Source organism: Berghia stephanieae, chromosome 9 (assembly GCF_034508935.2).
Source record: "Berghia stephanieae isolate SIO BIC M18660-M18661 chromosome 9, UCSD_Bste_1.3, whole genome shotgun sequence".
Taxonomy (NCBI): domain Eukaryota; kingdom Metazoa; phylum Mollusca; class Gastropoda; order Nudibranchia; family Aeolidiidae; genus Berghia; species Berghia stephanieae.
Window position 1 is genome coordinate 24,422,892 of NC_088368.1, and position 17,500 is coordinate 24,440,391.

Sequence of the window (17,500 nt, forward strand, 5' to 3'; positions counted from 1 at the left end):
ATGGCTTCGATCATAACTAATTATGACGATTGGATTCAATAGTATGATGTCAAGTCGCCCAGCAACGTCGGCCATCGTGGTTTAAACAAAGAAAATCGGTACTTTTTATTCTTCATGCTGGCTAGAACTTTGCATATTTCTTGTGATCAGGATGTGTAAAAGTCAAAACATGCTCAGATTTATAATGCTGTTTTTTTTTTTCCTCTGGATACGCTTTTATGCTCGTCGGAGAAATAGTTCATAAGGGCGTAATTATTATTATTATTATTATTATTATTATTATTATTATTATTATTATTATTATTATTATTTGCTTTCACATGCGCTAGGACAAACATTGTTGGTTGTTTATAAGCAAGAACGTCAATGAAATCGAACTCTCTCTCTCTCTCTCTCTCTCTCTCTCTCTCTCTCTCTCTCTCTCTCTCTCTCTCTCTCTCTCTCTCTCTCTGATCGTTGTTATTTTTTTATACCGCCAAATGGGTGACTTGTCATCACAAAATTCTCAATCATAATAAAAAATGTTTAAGTTTTTGGGGATTTGTTTTTTACACATAATTTTTTTGTGTTGGTTCTATTGATCAGGCGTTAGAACAGTGGGTATTTTACTCAGACCTTAACCATCAATATTAAAGCCTGTTTAGTTTGCTATTTTTACCAATCACTGCCATTGTTTACATTCTGACGACTGTCCGAGAGGCGTGATTATATAAGTGTTAATTGAAAGCAGTCCTTTAAAATTAGTCCAGATAATGTGGTTTTCGTCTGGATGCTGGGAATGTAATGCTATGTGCACATGTGTTTTCTTTTTTGAAAAATATATTTTTTTTTTTATTTATTTATTTATTTATCTATTTATAATTTTTTTAAATTATTGATTTACTTATATAATTATTTATTTATTTATTCATTTACATATTCATTTATCTACATCATGATTATAATTTACTATTGGAATAGAAAATCTAGGCGTCCTTATTAACGGGAGATAAATGCGAAACTAATAATCGAAATAAAATCAAACAGCAGTTGTTTCCCTTTAGTTTAAATTTTGCTCTGAGCACATCATGTCTGTGTAATAGGGCATCGGTTGATTTGCTCAAATTTTAATATTTTCTTATCAATGTCGTTGTAATATATAGACGCTGGGAAGGATAAATCAACTTATTTTTCCCCGTATTCTTGTTGAAATTAATTCTTCTTCTTTCTTCATCTTCTTCTTCTTCTTCTTCTTCTTCTTCTTCTTCTTCTTCTTCTTCTTCTTCTTCTTCTTCTTCTTCTTCTTCTTCTTCTTCTTCTTCTTCTTAGTCTTTGTTTTCTTTTTCTTATTTTTCGTCTTTGTTGTCTTCTTCTTCTTCTTCTTCTTCTTCTTCTTCTTCTTCTTCTTCTTCTTCTTCTTCTTCTTCTTCTTCTTCTTCTTCTTCTCCTTCTCCTTCTCCTTCCCCTTCTACTTCTTCTTCTTCTTCTTCTTCTTCTTCTTCTTCTTCTTCTTCTTCTTCTTCTTCTTCTTCTTCTTCTTCTTCTTCTTCTTCTTCTTCTCCTCCTCCTCCTTCTCCTTCTTCTACTTCATCACCACCGCCACCAATCACCACCTCCACCACTACCACCACCAGCTCATTCAAGCCTACCTTACATCGAAATGTTACAATTCCAAACATAGTGTCAGACAGTATTTCAAACCTGTGGTCATCGTGCATCACTCTCTCCAGCTCTTTTGCCCGTCGAACGTCCTGATAGATAGATAGATAGATAGATAGATAAATAGATAGATAGATAGATAGATAGATAGATAGATAGGTATATAGATAGACAGATAGATAGATAGATAGATAGATAGATAGATAGATAGATAGATAGATAGATAGATATATAGATAGATAGATAGATAGATGAATAGATGGATAGATGAATATATAGAATATATATATATATATATATATATATATATATATATATATATTTGTGTGTGTGTGTGTGTGTGTGTGTGTAGTTGAGAGGAGTTAGCTAGGACCACGTATAGTGCTCGACAGTTTCTTGGAGCGAATCATTTACTTATTCTCATTTCGTTTCGCTTTTATTACATTCTCCAATACGTTGTTTCATCCAAATCTTGGAATCATCAGGCAGTACACCAGGACTCCTCCATGATTCCAATATTTGGATGAAACTACGGTGTTGGAAAAAGTAACGTACACGAAGTTACAATAAATAAATAAATATATATATATATATATATATATATATATATATATATATATATATATATATATATAATATTATACGATATATTTATAAATATAGACTCGGGTAAATTAATTATTAACCCCAATAACATTTCGAATGTTCTTTTTGAATATTATAAAACAAAATTTCAAGATAACAAAACGCCACACGTCAGCTCATTTGAGGGAGATCCCCGACCACTATTTAAACCTTTTTACACCAAGAGAAGTGAGAAATGCTTTTAATGCTTGAGACAAATTACTCTGCTTAACACAATTAGAAAATCGCTCTCCCTGATCACACTGAATAGAATTAGACGGATTGTTGAAAAATATTTGTCACATAGTCGAAGAAGATTCAGGACGGAGAGAAGTACTGCAGGTGTAGTTTGGACCCACAAATGGCTTCCTGCCAAAACCCTGTCAGAAAAAAAATAGAAATAGTTATAGCTGGAATAGGTATGGCTGCCGCCTTCGATACTATCAATCGCCAATCCTTGTTAAATATTTTGAAAGGAATAGTTATGGATGATGAAATTAGATTAATCAGATTCCTTATAAGAGAAACCTGGATAACGACCAAAATAATCAGTGCCTCAGAGAATACATCATTCCTTGACAACATCTAGCAATGACTATGGAAAATGTTTTTTTCTCTTTTTGAGGAAACTTTTTGTCTAAAACCAAAGCCCTATCTCCACTGAGCAAAACTGTTTTTGAATTTTTAAAATCCATTCATAAATAAACAAGTTATGCAGTTTCAAACGTGTCATTTATTTGGATGACCCGCAAAGAGGAAAAAACGCAAAAATATGGGACGCTTTTTCGGCATTTTTTTCGACCTTTGGTTGTATCTTGCGTAATAAGTGGATTAAAAGATTGAAAGCAAATTAGGATGGTGTTTTGTAAAATACGGGAAAAGTACTCGTCATATTCATATGAAATTTTACAACCAAAAAGAAGAAATGTTCATGTATTACCTTGTCAGCGACAAAACCTCCACGCCCGGTAGTTTTAGAAATATTTTACTCCAAAGAGTAAAAATCTATTTTTAACGGTCTTCTGGTAATCGCACGAGTTTTGTCGCTTGACATAATCTAAAATGACCTTTTTTCTAATTGTGTGCCAACTTTCAGTCATATTCATCGATAAACAGCGTCGTAATTAATTTTTTAAAATAGCATATACGAAACGGCTTCGTCCCATATTTTGACGCGAATTCGGGCACTTCTTGAGCGAAAAAGAGGCCCAAAGATTTGTGCGGGATAGTCATTGCTACAACATCGGTACACCACAAGGAAGCCCTGATTTATTTATCTTTTACCTAGAAAAACTTTTAAAAGATGTACGTAAATCTGTTCCTTCGGCCCTATTACGTTTTCAAAACGAACTCTCCATGGAAATTGCATATGCAGACGACATTGACTTTATCGGCCTCAAACAAGTCAATGTAAATGACATCCAAAGAGCCTTACAAAATCACCAACTGTCTGTTCGTTAATACTGACAAAACAGATGTAATATTACTGTAAAGGAAGAAAGATGAATGGAGAGCCACGAAAAAAAGTAGAATCATTAATAGAAGACAAGGAAAATGTAGAAAGAAGAAAACGTGTATCGACGGATGCACTAAATAAATTATTACATATATGGATTACAAAAGATAAAATGAAATTAAACACTAAAATCAAATTATACACAACCCTTGTAAAATCCGTGCTTATATACAATGTGGAACATGGGCACTGACTGGAAGCGAAGAGCAAAGATTAGACAGATTCCATAGAAAACAAATGAAAAGAGTCCTGAATATACGATGCCCCACAAAAATAAACAATAAAACATTGTATGAAAAATGCAATGAAAGACCCCTATCCATTCAAATTCTGGAGGCAAGATGGTGGCTTTTTGGGCATATACTAAGAAGAGATTAAAATATACCAGCAAATAAAGCCATGATTACTCGTTTCACCCCATCTGGACACAAGAAATATCAAGGTAGACCTCCCACGTCAATTCACAATGTCCTCAATAGAGACCTAAAACGGCTTCGAAATAGCAAAGAATTAAAAGGAAGACCTTAAGAAATTAGCATCCACAGCAAAAGACCGTGAACAGTGGAAGGAATTGACACAGATGATTAGAGAGGCAGCCTAGGCGTCCCAATCGGATGACTAGGAAGCGAAAGGCCTTAAGTCTGTAAGTCTATATATATATATATATATATATATATATATATATATATATATATATATATATATATATAATTACCTCTCTGATTTTCTGTTGAAGATTTTTGAATCCATACAACTTGAAGACTGTCCATAGTTTGATGGCCTTGAACCTTCGCATCATGGGAATTCCCCATTGCTGGTGAGAGAGAGAGAGAGAGAGAGAGAGAGAGAGAGAGAGAGAGAGAGAGAGAGAGAGAGAGAGAGAGAGAGAGAGAGAGAGAGAGAGAGAGAGATTATTTTGTTTTTGTTTCTGTTTTTTGTTGTTTGTTTTTTGTTTTTTTTTTTGCAAGTCTATTAGTGAGAACACAAGTACGGGCTTATTTTAACATTGTTGAAATGGACAGTACTTTGTGTTAATTATATAATTTCAATTATAACAGTGAGCCAATAACAGTTTTTGGGTTATCAGATCAGTGTCGAGTTTTTATAGCTATAGCTATAACTAAATGAAATCGGAATAGGAAAACGGCTGGTTGCATCGTGACGATGGTTGTATCGTAACGAATGAGACGATTTTTCCAATAGGTGGTAAGGGGAGGGTTAAAAGATAAAATGGGTTTCAATGGATAAATTTAAATGAATGAAAAGGTGATGAAATGTATGAAACAAACTTCAAAGATACGATTCTAAGATTGTAGGTATTCAGCGGGACATCATGGCTCAGCGGTGCGGCCTTTGCTTCTTACCCAAAAGGTACCGAGTTCCAACTACCTGCCTCGTTGTGTGGTGGCCTTGAGCAAGTCACCTCGCCCTATAGATAGAATGCGCTTGGCCAAGGAGTTCACAACATTGCCATCCGGAAGTATAACGGACCAACACACAAACTCTGTGTAACCATGAACTTTTATAGTCTGGTTAATACAGTTTAGTGAGAACAACTCACACACGCGGATGGCAAAAACAATAACAAAGGCCTGAGTGACGTCATCTGCATACTATCTATAGCTCAATTTGCGGCGCTGCACTGTGAGTGACGCCTGGGTTGTTGTTGTTGTTGTTGTTTTGTTTCTTTCATTTTAGTTTTATATATTGTTTTTGCTTGTTTAGAGATGCCTACCCTGTAGTCAGCCATATTGTTTTTGTCATCACTCGGGATGGTCAAAGGTCCATGAGGATCCTCACAGGCAAAGGTGTGGGTCAGGTATTGGATTTTCTTGACCCTTGGTGTTGTGGGGAAGTGAAGTTGTGATGGATTGTATTAGATGTGACCAAATCGTTTGATGATGATGTTGCTGATAATGGAGATGGCGGTGAAGGTGATGGTGATGGTGATGGTGGTGGGGAACATGACGATGATGATGATGATGATGATGATGATGATGATGATGATGATGATGATGATGATGATGATGATGATAATAATGATAATGTTGATGATGATGATGCCGATGATGGTGATGATGATGATGATGATGATCATGATGATGACGACGATAAATTATTCCATACCAGAGACAAGCACAGTCCATATGCACAGGCAACCATTTGTGTACCGTTACATTGATGGAATCAGCGTACTGATTTTCGACATTGAAAGGGTGGGGGGGGGGGGGGGGGAGGGGGATGTAAAGGGATATTGCATGATTAGTGGAAAAGATCGAATCAGTAAGTAATGATTTAAAAGTTATTTTATTGTGACCCAGCGTCCCAAAATGCGTTTATATCAAGGTAAATCTGACTAAGGTGGAGATGTGGTCTAGTGGTATGACACTCGCTTTCGGATCGGAAGGCCCTGGGATCGAACCTCGCTCGGCGCATAGTTGAGTCCTTAGAAAAGACTATTTACTCATATTCTCTCACCGTACTTAGGTGTAAAATGGGTGCCTGTGCGTTAACAGCGTGGTCTCTGTCCGATAAAATTGTAATATCGCCTGACAGGCGTCATGTACCGTCCTACATGTTAAATGTTGCTGTTGGACAGGGACCCCTTGTAAAGCGCTTTGAGCACGTTTAGTGGATATTGCGCTATATAAAAAAGCTCAAATTAAAGCTCAATGGATAGGAGATGTTATTAGAAAGGAGGAGGGAAAGGGAAGAATCAGCAGATCTGCCCTACACTGGGCACTAGAAGGATAGAGCTTGAGAGCCTTTTGACCTTTTATATATAGAGCAATATCCACTTAATGTGCTCAAAGCGCTTTACAAGGGGTCCCTGGTCAACAGCAACATTTAACATGTAAGACGGGACATAACGCCTATTAGGCGATATTACAATTTTTTCAGACAAAGACAACGCTGTTAACGGCCAGGTATTCATTTTACACCTGAGTACGGTGGGAGAATGTGAGTAAAGAGTCTTTTCCAAGGGCTCAACTATGCGCTGAGCGCGAGGCTCGTACCCAGAACCTTCCGATTCGAAAACGAGTGTCATACCACTAGACCACATAGCCGCACAGAGAGAAGAAGAAGAGAAAGATCTTGAGCAAACTGGAGAACAGTGGAGGAAGTTATGTGAACGTTGTTTGAGATATGGAGCTCCCTGAAGATGATGGCCATGCAGAAAAAAACGGAGGTTTTTTGTTGCTGCCCTGAATTCCAACAGGCAAAATGGTCAGCAAGTTAAGACAACCGGGTGTCTCAATTCAAACTTTTTACTTTAATTCATTAAACTTAAGTTGAAATGTACGCCTTCCTTGATATCAGTGTTTCTTAAATTTAAAAAAAAAAACACAAAAATATGAAATTTATTTATCTCTGATTACCTTGGTGTAACATCTAACATTCTTTGCCTGGTTCATATCTACATGATTATATATATATATATATATATATATATATATATATATATATATATATTATATATGTATGTATATATATATATATATATATATATTATATATATATATATATATATATATATATATATATAAGCAGATACATAAACAGTTATACAGACAGATAGACATAAGGACAGACCGCAGAAAAATAAATTGACAGACGGATAGAAGGTAAGTAAATAGACAGACTGAATCCTACTTACATTGACGCCATGCAATAAAGGTTGATATTCTCTACAGATAAAAGCGCCCCCAGCATAGCTGGCATCGATATGAAACCAAACTTTTGGGCGTTCGTTACCAACTGGGTCAAATATAAAATATGAATTAATTATTTAATTAATAGATAACATAAATGTTATATATATATATATATATATATATATATATATATATATATATATATATATATATATATATATATATATATATATATATATATATATATTATGAGTGTTGGCGGGTACTTGTAGGTACGAAAGTGCTCGATAATGGTGGTTAGAGCTAATATATAAATGTAAATTTTCACTCACATTATTCTTGCCAAGACGATTTCGTTTCTGTGTTCCCACTTCATCAGTCGGCAGAATCCATTTGTAAGTTTGTAAATTTGTAAGACTTACAAATGGATTCTGCCGACTGATGAAGTGGGAACACAGAAACGAAATCGTCTTGGCAAGAATAATGTGAGTGAAAATGCACATTTATATATATATATATATATATATATATATATATATATTATATATATATATATATATATATATATCTTTCTTTAAAAAATATAGCATTGTGGAGAACATTGTGCTTATTTGAGTCAATAAAAAAAATCATAAGGCGCACAACTCTACTGAAAGATTTGAAAATTAGAAATGTATTTTTTTACAGATAGATAAACAGATAACTTGATTTCCTTTCATAATTTAAACTCAGTTTGAAAGTTTGTTGAGTCACACAGATATCATAAAATACTTACCGACGACACTAACACTCTCAAAATCAACCAATTTCGTCAATGTAAAAAGTTGTCAGTTTGCGTTATCTCTTTATGACATCAAGTATTATTATTACTTCCGTTGTGTTGTTGATTTAGCGGTGATCAATGTTGTGATGTAGTAGTATTTCTAATTGCGTGTACGTTTGTGTGTGTGCGTGTGTGTGTGTGTTTGTGTGTGTGTTGTGAGTGGTGTATACATGTATGTCTGTGTGTGTGTTGGCATTTTCCAGCAAATCGTGACATTCATAGTGATATTATTCACTTGATCACATGAAGGTATTCGGATTTACACAAATTTTAAACAAGTTTCACCGATTAACAACGTCAACTAATTTTACTGCTGATATTACGGTCGTTTTTATGCCATCGATGTGATAATTATTGCCCTGGGAAATATCTAATTAGACGTTGTCGGCAAACTGTCATGTGTATCTGTCTAGCTTCTAGCCCGAACAAACTTGATATTTTTTGCGTCCGCTTCAGATTTTCATTTGACCTCACATAAGTTAGGTAAATGGGGAGACATTCTGAAAGCTCCTACATCCCCAGTATTCTTTCAATTTTGTATTTTCACCGTTGATCTTTTGTCAGGCATTTATTTATTCAATTTCTCATCATATAGATTTGTGAGGATTTTTTTTTCTATTAGGGTTAGTCATAAGTCTTAGTAAAGGTGCTAGGGGGGAGACATTCCGAAAGCTCCTACATCCCCAGTATTCTTTCAATTTGTATTTCCACCGTAGATCTTTTGTCAGGCGTTTATTTATTCAATTTGTCATCATAAAGAAGCATTTTAAAAACCTTGATAGATTTGTGAAAGTTTAACATGTCCTAATTTGACCATTGTTTTGATTCTCGACCGCCATTTTAATTTGTGTAGTATTGAAAGGTAGTGCAAAGCAGTCCGAGGGGTTTTTTTTTCTATTAGGGTTAGTCATAATGCTAGGGTGTTTATTTTCCTATTAAAGTTAGTTAAAGGTAGTCTAGGTTTTACTTTTTCTTGGGGTTAGTTGAGGGAATATTATTTAAGTTGTTTCCCTTTGTAGGAGCATTCGGAAGGCTTCCCAAGTCAAGCGTGGTAAAGACTTGTGACTTATTGATATTGATATCTACTGACTAATAAAATAAAATCATGCCGAATAAAGCATGGCAGCGACGACAAGCACATCGATTAAAGTGTGCATCTAATCGTAATCAAGCTAATCAAGAAAATGATTCAGGCAATATCGAATGAAAATAGTTCTCTCCCCGCGAAATTGCGGGCTTTTTACTAGTATATATATTATATATATATATATATCTATATATATATAATAAAAGCAATAACCATGAAATAATAGAGCTCAACTTTTTTTATAAAAGGAGCTATTTATAAACATTTTAATTATAATTATTATTACTCCTACAGATCTGTTTCTTGTCCCAGTGACAAGAATCAGATCTGTAGGAGCAATAATAATTATAAATTAAAATGTTTATATATATATATATATATATATATATATATATATATATATATATATATATTATATATATATATATATATAGAGAGAGAGAGAGAGAGAGAGAGAGAGAGAGAGAGAAATAATTAAATACATAACATAACAAGTACCATTTCTCGTCCTATACGTAAAGCGTGGCTGCTGGCTAAGGGCCTCTTTTATTTACAGCGTTTTGTGTCCGATGAGTGGATGTTGCTCTATATAAATGCTCTAATTTGTTTACTTTTGTTTTGTTTTTGTATTTGTTTTTTGTTTGTGTGGGGTCTTTTTTTATGTTGTTGTTTTGTTGTTTCTATAGCTTTTGTTTCAATTTTTTAAATATTTGTTTGTTTGTTTTTGTTTCTTCTTTTTTTTCATGTTTTCTTTATAATTGTAACCAAAATTTAGGGGTGCCTTATTATTGAGACTTTTAAAATGTAGTAAAAGTTATATCTCCATTTATGCTTGTCACTTAATCAAAAATAATGTATTTTCTTTCCATCTTAACCGGATTATTGCGGCATCTCTATGTGCAGCCATTTTCCTTGCCTTGGCTTTTGTAAAGACAATAATATTATGCCAATGTGTCCCTCGGCTGTCGATACCAGAATAGGCTTCAATAGTCGTGACGTCACTTCCCTCATAATGACTTATAGTAAATTAGTAACTGGCTCTAAACTATCGGAATAATGGCGGACGCCCTCATGAAACACTTATCCGAGGAGTAAAAGTGTATCCAGATGAGAAAAACATTATAAATCTGATCATGTTTTGAAAATTCTAGCCAGCATGAAGAATAAAAAGTACCGATTTTCTTTGTTAAGAACCAAACTGCTCGTTGCTGGGCGGACGTGACATCAGACTAGTGATTCCAATTATCCACATTTCCAAGTTATCGGCTAACTTTTTAGAAAAGTGCCTTTAACCCTATCCTTACCAACCATAGGAATATCGTCACATTCGTAACGATACAACCAACAATTTTCTTATTAAAATTTATTTTGTACATCATAAAATTTTAATAAATTAAACAATGTGTTGTATGTAGAGCATGTTTTGCAAAAGAAATTATGTAACGCAAGATTTTACTGCTATCGTCTTTGAGTGATAAAAAATATATTTTTGTGTTAGTTGGGTGTGAAGTTTTGGGGAAAATCTTGTTAAAGGCAGGTAAGGAGAGAGTTAATGTTTCAAAGTATATACAACATTCAAATAATTCAACACTGGAATTAAATTCTACTAACACATTTTACATTATATCACAGCCACGGGAAACGAATTCAATCCCTCGTGGGGGCGGGGTCATACACTCCTCCTAGCTTGGTGAGAAGTTGCCAGGCTTTGATACCAGTAAGAGGAGACACTGGGTGGCTGCGAATCGGCTTCGGTCGAGGAGCTGCCTCACAGCAAGTGCGCTTCTTCAGTGGGGACTTTCCACCTGTCCTACATGTACCCGATGTGGGCAAGAACCCGAAACGGCAGAGCATCTACTTGAACGATGTGTTGTGACGATGCTACCGAGCGGGTTCGCGACGGTGCACGAATGCGGACCAGACTTTGCTGATTGGGTCGATCATCATAACATAGTAGTGTGAGAACCATAAGAGGCTGCTGCTGCCACAGGAACACTGTATTTATCCGTGCGGCTATGTGGTCTGGTGGTACGACAGTCGCTTTTGGATAGGAAGGTCCCGGGTTCGAGCCTCGCTCGGCGCATAGTTGAGTCCTTGGAAAAAGGCTCTTTACTCACATTCTCTCACAGTACTCAGGGGTAAAATGAGTACCTGGCCGTTAACAGCGTCCGAAAAAATAATTGTAATATCGCCTAACAGGCGTCGTCATGCACCGTCCTACATGTTAAGTGTTGCTGTTGGCCAAGTACCCTTTGTAAATCTATTTGAGCACGGTTTAGTGGATATTGCGCTATATAAAAGGTCAAGTTTTTTTGTTTTTTGTTTTGGTTTTTTTTTTTTTGGGGGGGGGGGGGTTGGGGGGTTGTTTTTTAAAAACAAGTATTGCATAATATCACAAATCACCGTCTCCGCCGCCACCAGCAACACTTTATTTACCAAAGGGTCCGATCTCATCAATTTGGTCAACAGATGCAGACGCTATCGTCCCTGCCGTGGCCACAATCTAGGAATGGAAAAATTCAAATCCAATTGCTTAGTAATAATTTCAAGGATTATGGGAATTTTTTTTTTTTTTAAGGAGCTTTTATATAACGCAATATCCACTAAACGTGCTCAAAGCGCTTTACAAGGGGTCCCTGACCAACAACAACACGTAACATGTAGAACGAGACATGACGCCCGTTAGGCGATATTATATTTTTTTTCCGACGGAGACAACGCTGTTAACGACCAGGTACTCATTTTACACCTGAGTACGGTGAGAGAATGTGAGCAAAGAGCCTTTCCCACGGACTCAACTATGCGCCGAGCGAGCCTCGAACCCAGGACCTTCCGATCCGAAAGCGAGTGTCATACCACTAAACCACATAGCCGAATTGAAGTGATATATGATAATTAATTCTTACAACTTTAGAAAAATAGAAAGAACGAACGTGACGTCGCTCAGCTCTTTGTTATTGTTTTTAGATAGCCCTTTTAATGATTAGTTCTCACTAGATTTAATCTATTAAGGTTACATAAAGTTTTGTTTGTAGGAACGTTATATCCGGCTGGCGGATGTTGCGATTATTTACCTCAACACATACAACCGATACAGATTGATTAAATAAAATACGGTCCACTTCGGTCACTTAATGATTCAATTATTCAGACATTCAATTGACCAATCTTCTAGTAAATCAATCTATAAATCATTTAATTAATTAATTAATCCTTTTTTCAGGTATTCAATTAAGAAAGTATTCAGTAAGCCAATCAACCAATCATTAAATCAACCAATTATTCATTCAATCAGTCATTTAATCAATCAATCCATTATTTTAATTAACAATTTACTCAATCAATTATCTAATCATTGAATCAATCTATCTATCAATCAATCAGTCAATCTGTCAATAATATATCGATACTCACAATAAAGGGGACATAACCCTTGCCCCTGTCTTTCTCCACCACAGATTTGAGGGTGTTACAGTGCATGATGCCTTGTCGGTCCGTCCACACTCGTTTCAGGACCACACCCACAATCTCACATACTCTCTCCAAACCAGGGTGGGCCTAGGAATATGAAAACATGAACACGAATTTATGTAACTCATCGCTTCATTAAAGGTGCGAAGCGATTCTGCGCTGTAAACTGCAGTAGTCGAGTTGAGTCGCTACCAGACAACAATATCATACATCTCTCTCTCTCTCTCTCTCTCTCTCTCTCTCTCTCTCTCTCTCTCTCTCTCCCTCTCTCTCTCTCTCTCTCTCTCTCTCTCTCACACACACCCACAAACACTCGTACAAATACACACACACGTACGTATCTGCTTATATATAAGTACACGTATATAACCGATAACGTGAAATGAGTAGGAATGATGAATATTTAAAACAAAGTCTAGAATGCTATGATGTCATCCAATGTCTCTCTTCTCTACTGGTACAGAACCCGGGTTCAGCTTCTCTCCCAATTCGAAGGCGAAGAGGCCTAAGCCCATAGGAACCGTAACCTTCCAAGACGACCCACCCACACTTGCACTTGGTGCCCAGACAGTAATATCTATTTAAGTTGCCGATGAGCCCAGTCCATCGTGTACTTGAGAGGGGTGTTCCCAAAGATTGGGCCCAGTCCATTGTGCTTTTGAGAGGGGTGTTCCCAAAGATTGGGCCCAGTCCATTGTGCTTTTGAGAGGGGTGTTCCCAAAGATTGGGCCCAGTCCATTGTACTTTTGAGAGGGGTGTTCGCAAAGATTGGGCCCAGTCCATTGTGCTTTTGAGAGGGGTGTTCCCAAAGATTGGGCCCAGTCCATCGTGTACTTGAGAGGGGTGTTCCCAAAGATTGGGCCCAGTCCATTGTGCTTTTGAGAGGGGTGTTCGCAAAGATTGGGCCCAGTCCATTGTGCTTTTGAGAGGGGTGTTCCCAAAGATTGGGCCCAGTCCATTGTGCGTTTGAGAGGGGTATTCCCAAAGATTGGGCCCAGTCCATTGTGCGTTTGAGAGGGGTGTTCCCAAATATTGGGCCCAGTCTATTGTGCTTTTGAGAGGGGTATTCCCAAGATTGGGCCCAGTCCATTGTGCGTTTGAGAGGGGTGACCCCAAGATTGGGCCCAGTCCATTGTGCGTTTGAGAGGGGTGTTCCCAAAGATTGGGCCCAGTCCATTGTGCGTTTGAGAGTGGTGTTCCCAAGATTGGGCCCAGTCTATTGTGCGTTTGAGAGGGGTGTTCCCAAGATTTGGCCCAGTCCATTGTGCTTTTGAGTTGCCCGAGAGTTCCCTCGCGAATTTGTTAAGCCAACAGCAATAACATGCCTGCTACCCAATAAATAGTTCACAAACCTGTTCTGAGCAGTAGGCTACCATCTTGTCAAGCAATTCGGACTCCTTGACCCCTGAAATCCTCTCTGACAGGGTGTCCAACATGATTCTCTTGGCCGCCGTCATCACGGTCAGTAGACACTCGATAGTGCTACTCTGGGTTGGGATGGGTCGAGATGAGTATATGCATGCGTGCGTGTGTGTGTGTGAGGGGCGGAAGGGGCGGTCGGGGGGTATAGGAGGGAGATATAACAATAAAATAAAGACAGGTGGATTACTGTTGCTCCATTTTCATATGTGAACAATCGTCTTAAAATGGTATAATGTCGAAGTGATTCAATAGCCAAACTCTGATTCTAAAGGAAACATGACTAGAAATGCGAGAATTAAAAAAAAAACACAAAGAAGAAAAAAAACAAAAAACAACAACTTAAGCTTTTATTCAGCGCAATATCCACTAAACGTGCTCAAAGCGCTTTACGCGGTCCCTTACCGCAACAGCAACTCGTAACATGTAAAACGAGACATAACATAACGCCAGTTAGGCGATATTACAATAATTTTCGACATAGACAACGCTGTTAAGGGCCAAGTACACATTTATTTTCAGAGGTGAGAGAATGTGAGTAAAGACCCGTTCCAAGGACTCAAATATGGTTTAAGATATGGTATTAAAGACAACTGATTGGCGATTATTTCTTTTTTCGCTGACGAATATAAATCCAACTTTTTCTTTTTATTTGATCAAATTGTCATTCAAGCAGATGTTTAAAAATACAAATGGCGAATCGAAGTTACTACTTCCATGCATTCAAAACCATTGAAATTCACAGCCACTTACTCATTCTAGATAAATTATCTTCTGCTGGCGACCTCCAGTGGTGACCGTTGGGTCACACACAAACACCCACACCCACACAAACACACACATACACACACAGAGTATAATAATAAAATTATCGCCAGAGATAAACATCAACCCTTTAACATTATGCTCGACATATTGATTTGAGGAACACAACAGGGTTGCCAGATTATTTTCAGACATTCTGCCAACTGGATTTTAAAAATCTGCCAAATACAACAAAAATCTGCCAAACCGTACTATTTATGGTACCCCCTTTGAAAACTCATCAGTTTTGTTAAACAAAAAATTCGCAAGGCCTATGTCATTTTTTTTTTTCATTTCCCAAGTTTAAAAAAATCACATTTTCTAGTAAATGCCTGAAGTAGTGGATAACAATGAATGAATGAATGAATTTATATAGCGCCTAGATCCACAATGTGCTCAGAGGCGCTTTACAATATGCAAATAAAACAAAACAATAAATTAATAATTTAAGCATAAAATATATCATATTTGAATAGCATCAATCAATTTGTAATTTAATTACCACGCACTGTGCTACAAGATGAAAATTTAGGATATCTATAATATGTAGGCCTGATATAAATGTTAAACATCAAATGATTTTCGAAAGAGATATGTTTTAAGTTTCTTTTTAAAATAATCAAATGGACATTTTTTTTGAGGGATGAAGGCAGTTGGTTCCATAAGACGGGCGCCGACTCGTTAAAATATCTCTCACTAAACGACGATCTACAGCGAGGAACCTGGAAGAGATCTCGAATTTCTTTTCCCATTTCCATTGTTTGTGTCTAGACAGGGCTTTTTTTTTTGGTTTGTTTTAAAAATTGGCATTCAAAGTACCAAATTGGCATCCTTGTTTTGTCTTGGATTCCCTATGACAAGGCTTTTATCATCTCAACCTATAGATAACTTGTATTCTTTGAAAATGAAGTACTTTTACAAATTATTAGTTATGAAATATCTAAGAAAATTACTTTGAAGGGTGGAATAAAGGTATTCTTCCATGGGTTTTGATTCATTAAATTCGCTTTTTATCGCGCAATATCTCACTCGCAAGCATGTGAGTTACTTGAGGCGATAAAAATAACTGATTTAATAAATCTAAACCCTTGAAAGAATCCTATAATATTTCCTTTTCTTATATCTACGTTTACCTGAAGAGGGTTAAAGACCGGAACGTCGTTTACGTTGTGTTGTATCTTTTATATGATTCATGTTACTCCCTTTATTTTTTCATACAAGGAACCCCCAGCCAACAGCAAAACTTAACATGTCGGACAGAGATGATGCAAGTGAGGCGATATTACAATTCTTTTCCAACAGAGACTGGCTGTTAACGACCAGATACTCATTTGACACCTGTGACAACGTGAATATAGCCTTTCCTAAGGACTCAACTATGCGCCGCTCAGAGAGAGATTCGAAGTCATGACCTTCCGATCCGAAGGCGTGCGTCATACAACTATAGTAGATCACATAGCCGCACAAAGAGGGATTGTCTTTTAAAGACGGATCGTAACAAATTGAATCGACCAGCTTACCAGTATAATTCCACCACCACCACAGTGATTTGTGTTCACCTGATACCCACCACCAACAAAGGCACCAGAGCTGCTCGACTTCGAGGCCGACTTCGCGCCAGCGCCCCTGTTCGCACTTCCGCTTCCGCTGCCAGGGCCAACACTTGGTCCAACAGAAGCACTTCCTCTTCCGCCTCCAGCTCCCCAGCCAGTGGCCTTGGCGATGTTGGTGCTCTGACGCCTCCGTCCGTTGGTTTGTGTTTTCCCGAAGAAGTGAAAGTCCAGGGGGAGGTCCATCAACTCAGCTAGCCAGTTCATAACAACCATTTCCAATTCTACCGACGCCGGGCATTCGTTCTTTGGGGATGGACAAGAGGGAAGTATTGGTTGGTTTGGGGGGGGGGGGTGGATTTGAGTTAGAGAATAGAGAATGATATTAGACATAGCTGACAAAGTTAAAACTTCACTGTTTTAACTGTAAAATTGAACTGAAACAAATATAAACAAAAACAAAGGATAAAAAAATAAAGAAGAAAACAATATTTTTCTTCGGGAGTGTGTGTGTGGGGGGGGGGGGGGGGGGAGAGGAGATAACAAACTAAAAGGAAAACCAATGAGAATTATAACAGGATGTCTCAAGTCAACTCCAACCCAGTGGCTCCCAACACTGAGCGGTACTGCACCACCAAGTCTTAGACGACAAGACGCTAATCAAAGGATGCATGCAAGAATTGACGAAGCCACAGGCAACATTCCCAAAAATAAGTCATAAAGGGTGCACCTTCAACAACAAGACTGAAATCAAGAAGACCTTTCCACCTAACAAAAAATGGCAGACTTCAGTGTGGAGGAAAACTGGAGAGAAATGTGGAACAAGAAAACACCAAGAGGAGGAAACATCATTAAAGAACGAACCAAAAGAGTGTCTGCATTCAATAACGCCAGGAAATACTGGATTTCCTC

At 37.2% G+C, this 17,500-nt stretch overlaps 1 protein-coding gene across 1 annotated transcript in view; it reads right to left on the reverse strand.

Annotated features, from left to right (window-relative positions):
* Positions 1-17,500, reverse strand: part of LOC144979328 (aromatic-L-amino-acid decarboxylase-like) — a 34,176-nt gene that overhangs the window by 2,640 nt on the left and 14,036 nt on the right. The window contains exons 6-14 of the mRNA XM_078925962.1: positions 16,559-16,894; positions 14,168-14,302; positions 12,759-12,902; positions 11,781-11,847; positions 7,437-7,537; positions 5,906-5,973; positions 5,514-5,616; positions 4,494-4,592; positions 1,629-1,730 (exon numbers count right to left, since the gene is read on the reverse strand). Of these exons, the coding sequence (XP_078782088.1) occupies positions 1,629-1,730; positions 4,494-4,592; positions 5,514-5,616; positions 5,906-5,973; positions 7,437-7,537; positions 11,781-11,847; positions 12,759-12,902; positions 14,168-14,302; positions 16,559-16,894 (1,155 nt within the window). The remainder of the gene's footprint in view (positions 1-1,628; positions 1,731-4,493; positions 4,593-5,513; positions 5,617-5,905; positions 5,974-7,436; positions 7,538-11,780; positions 11,848-12,758; positions 12,903-14,167; positions 14,303-16,558; positions 16,895-17,500) is intronic.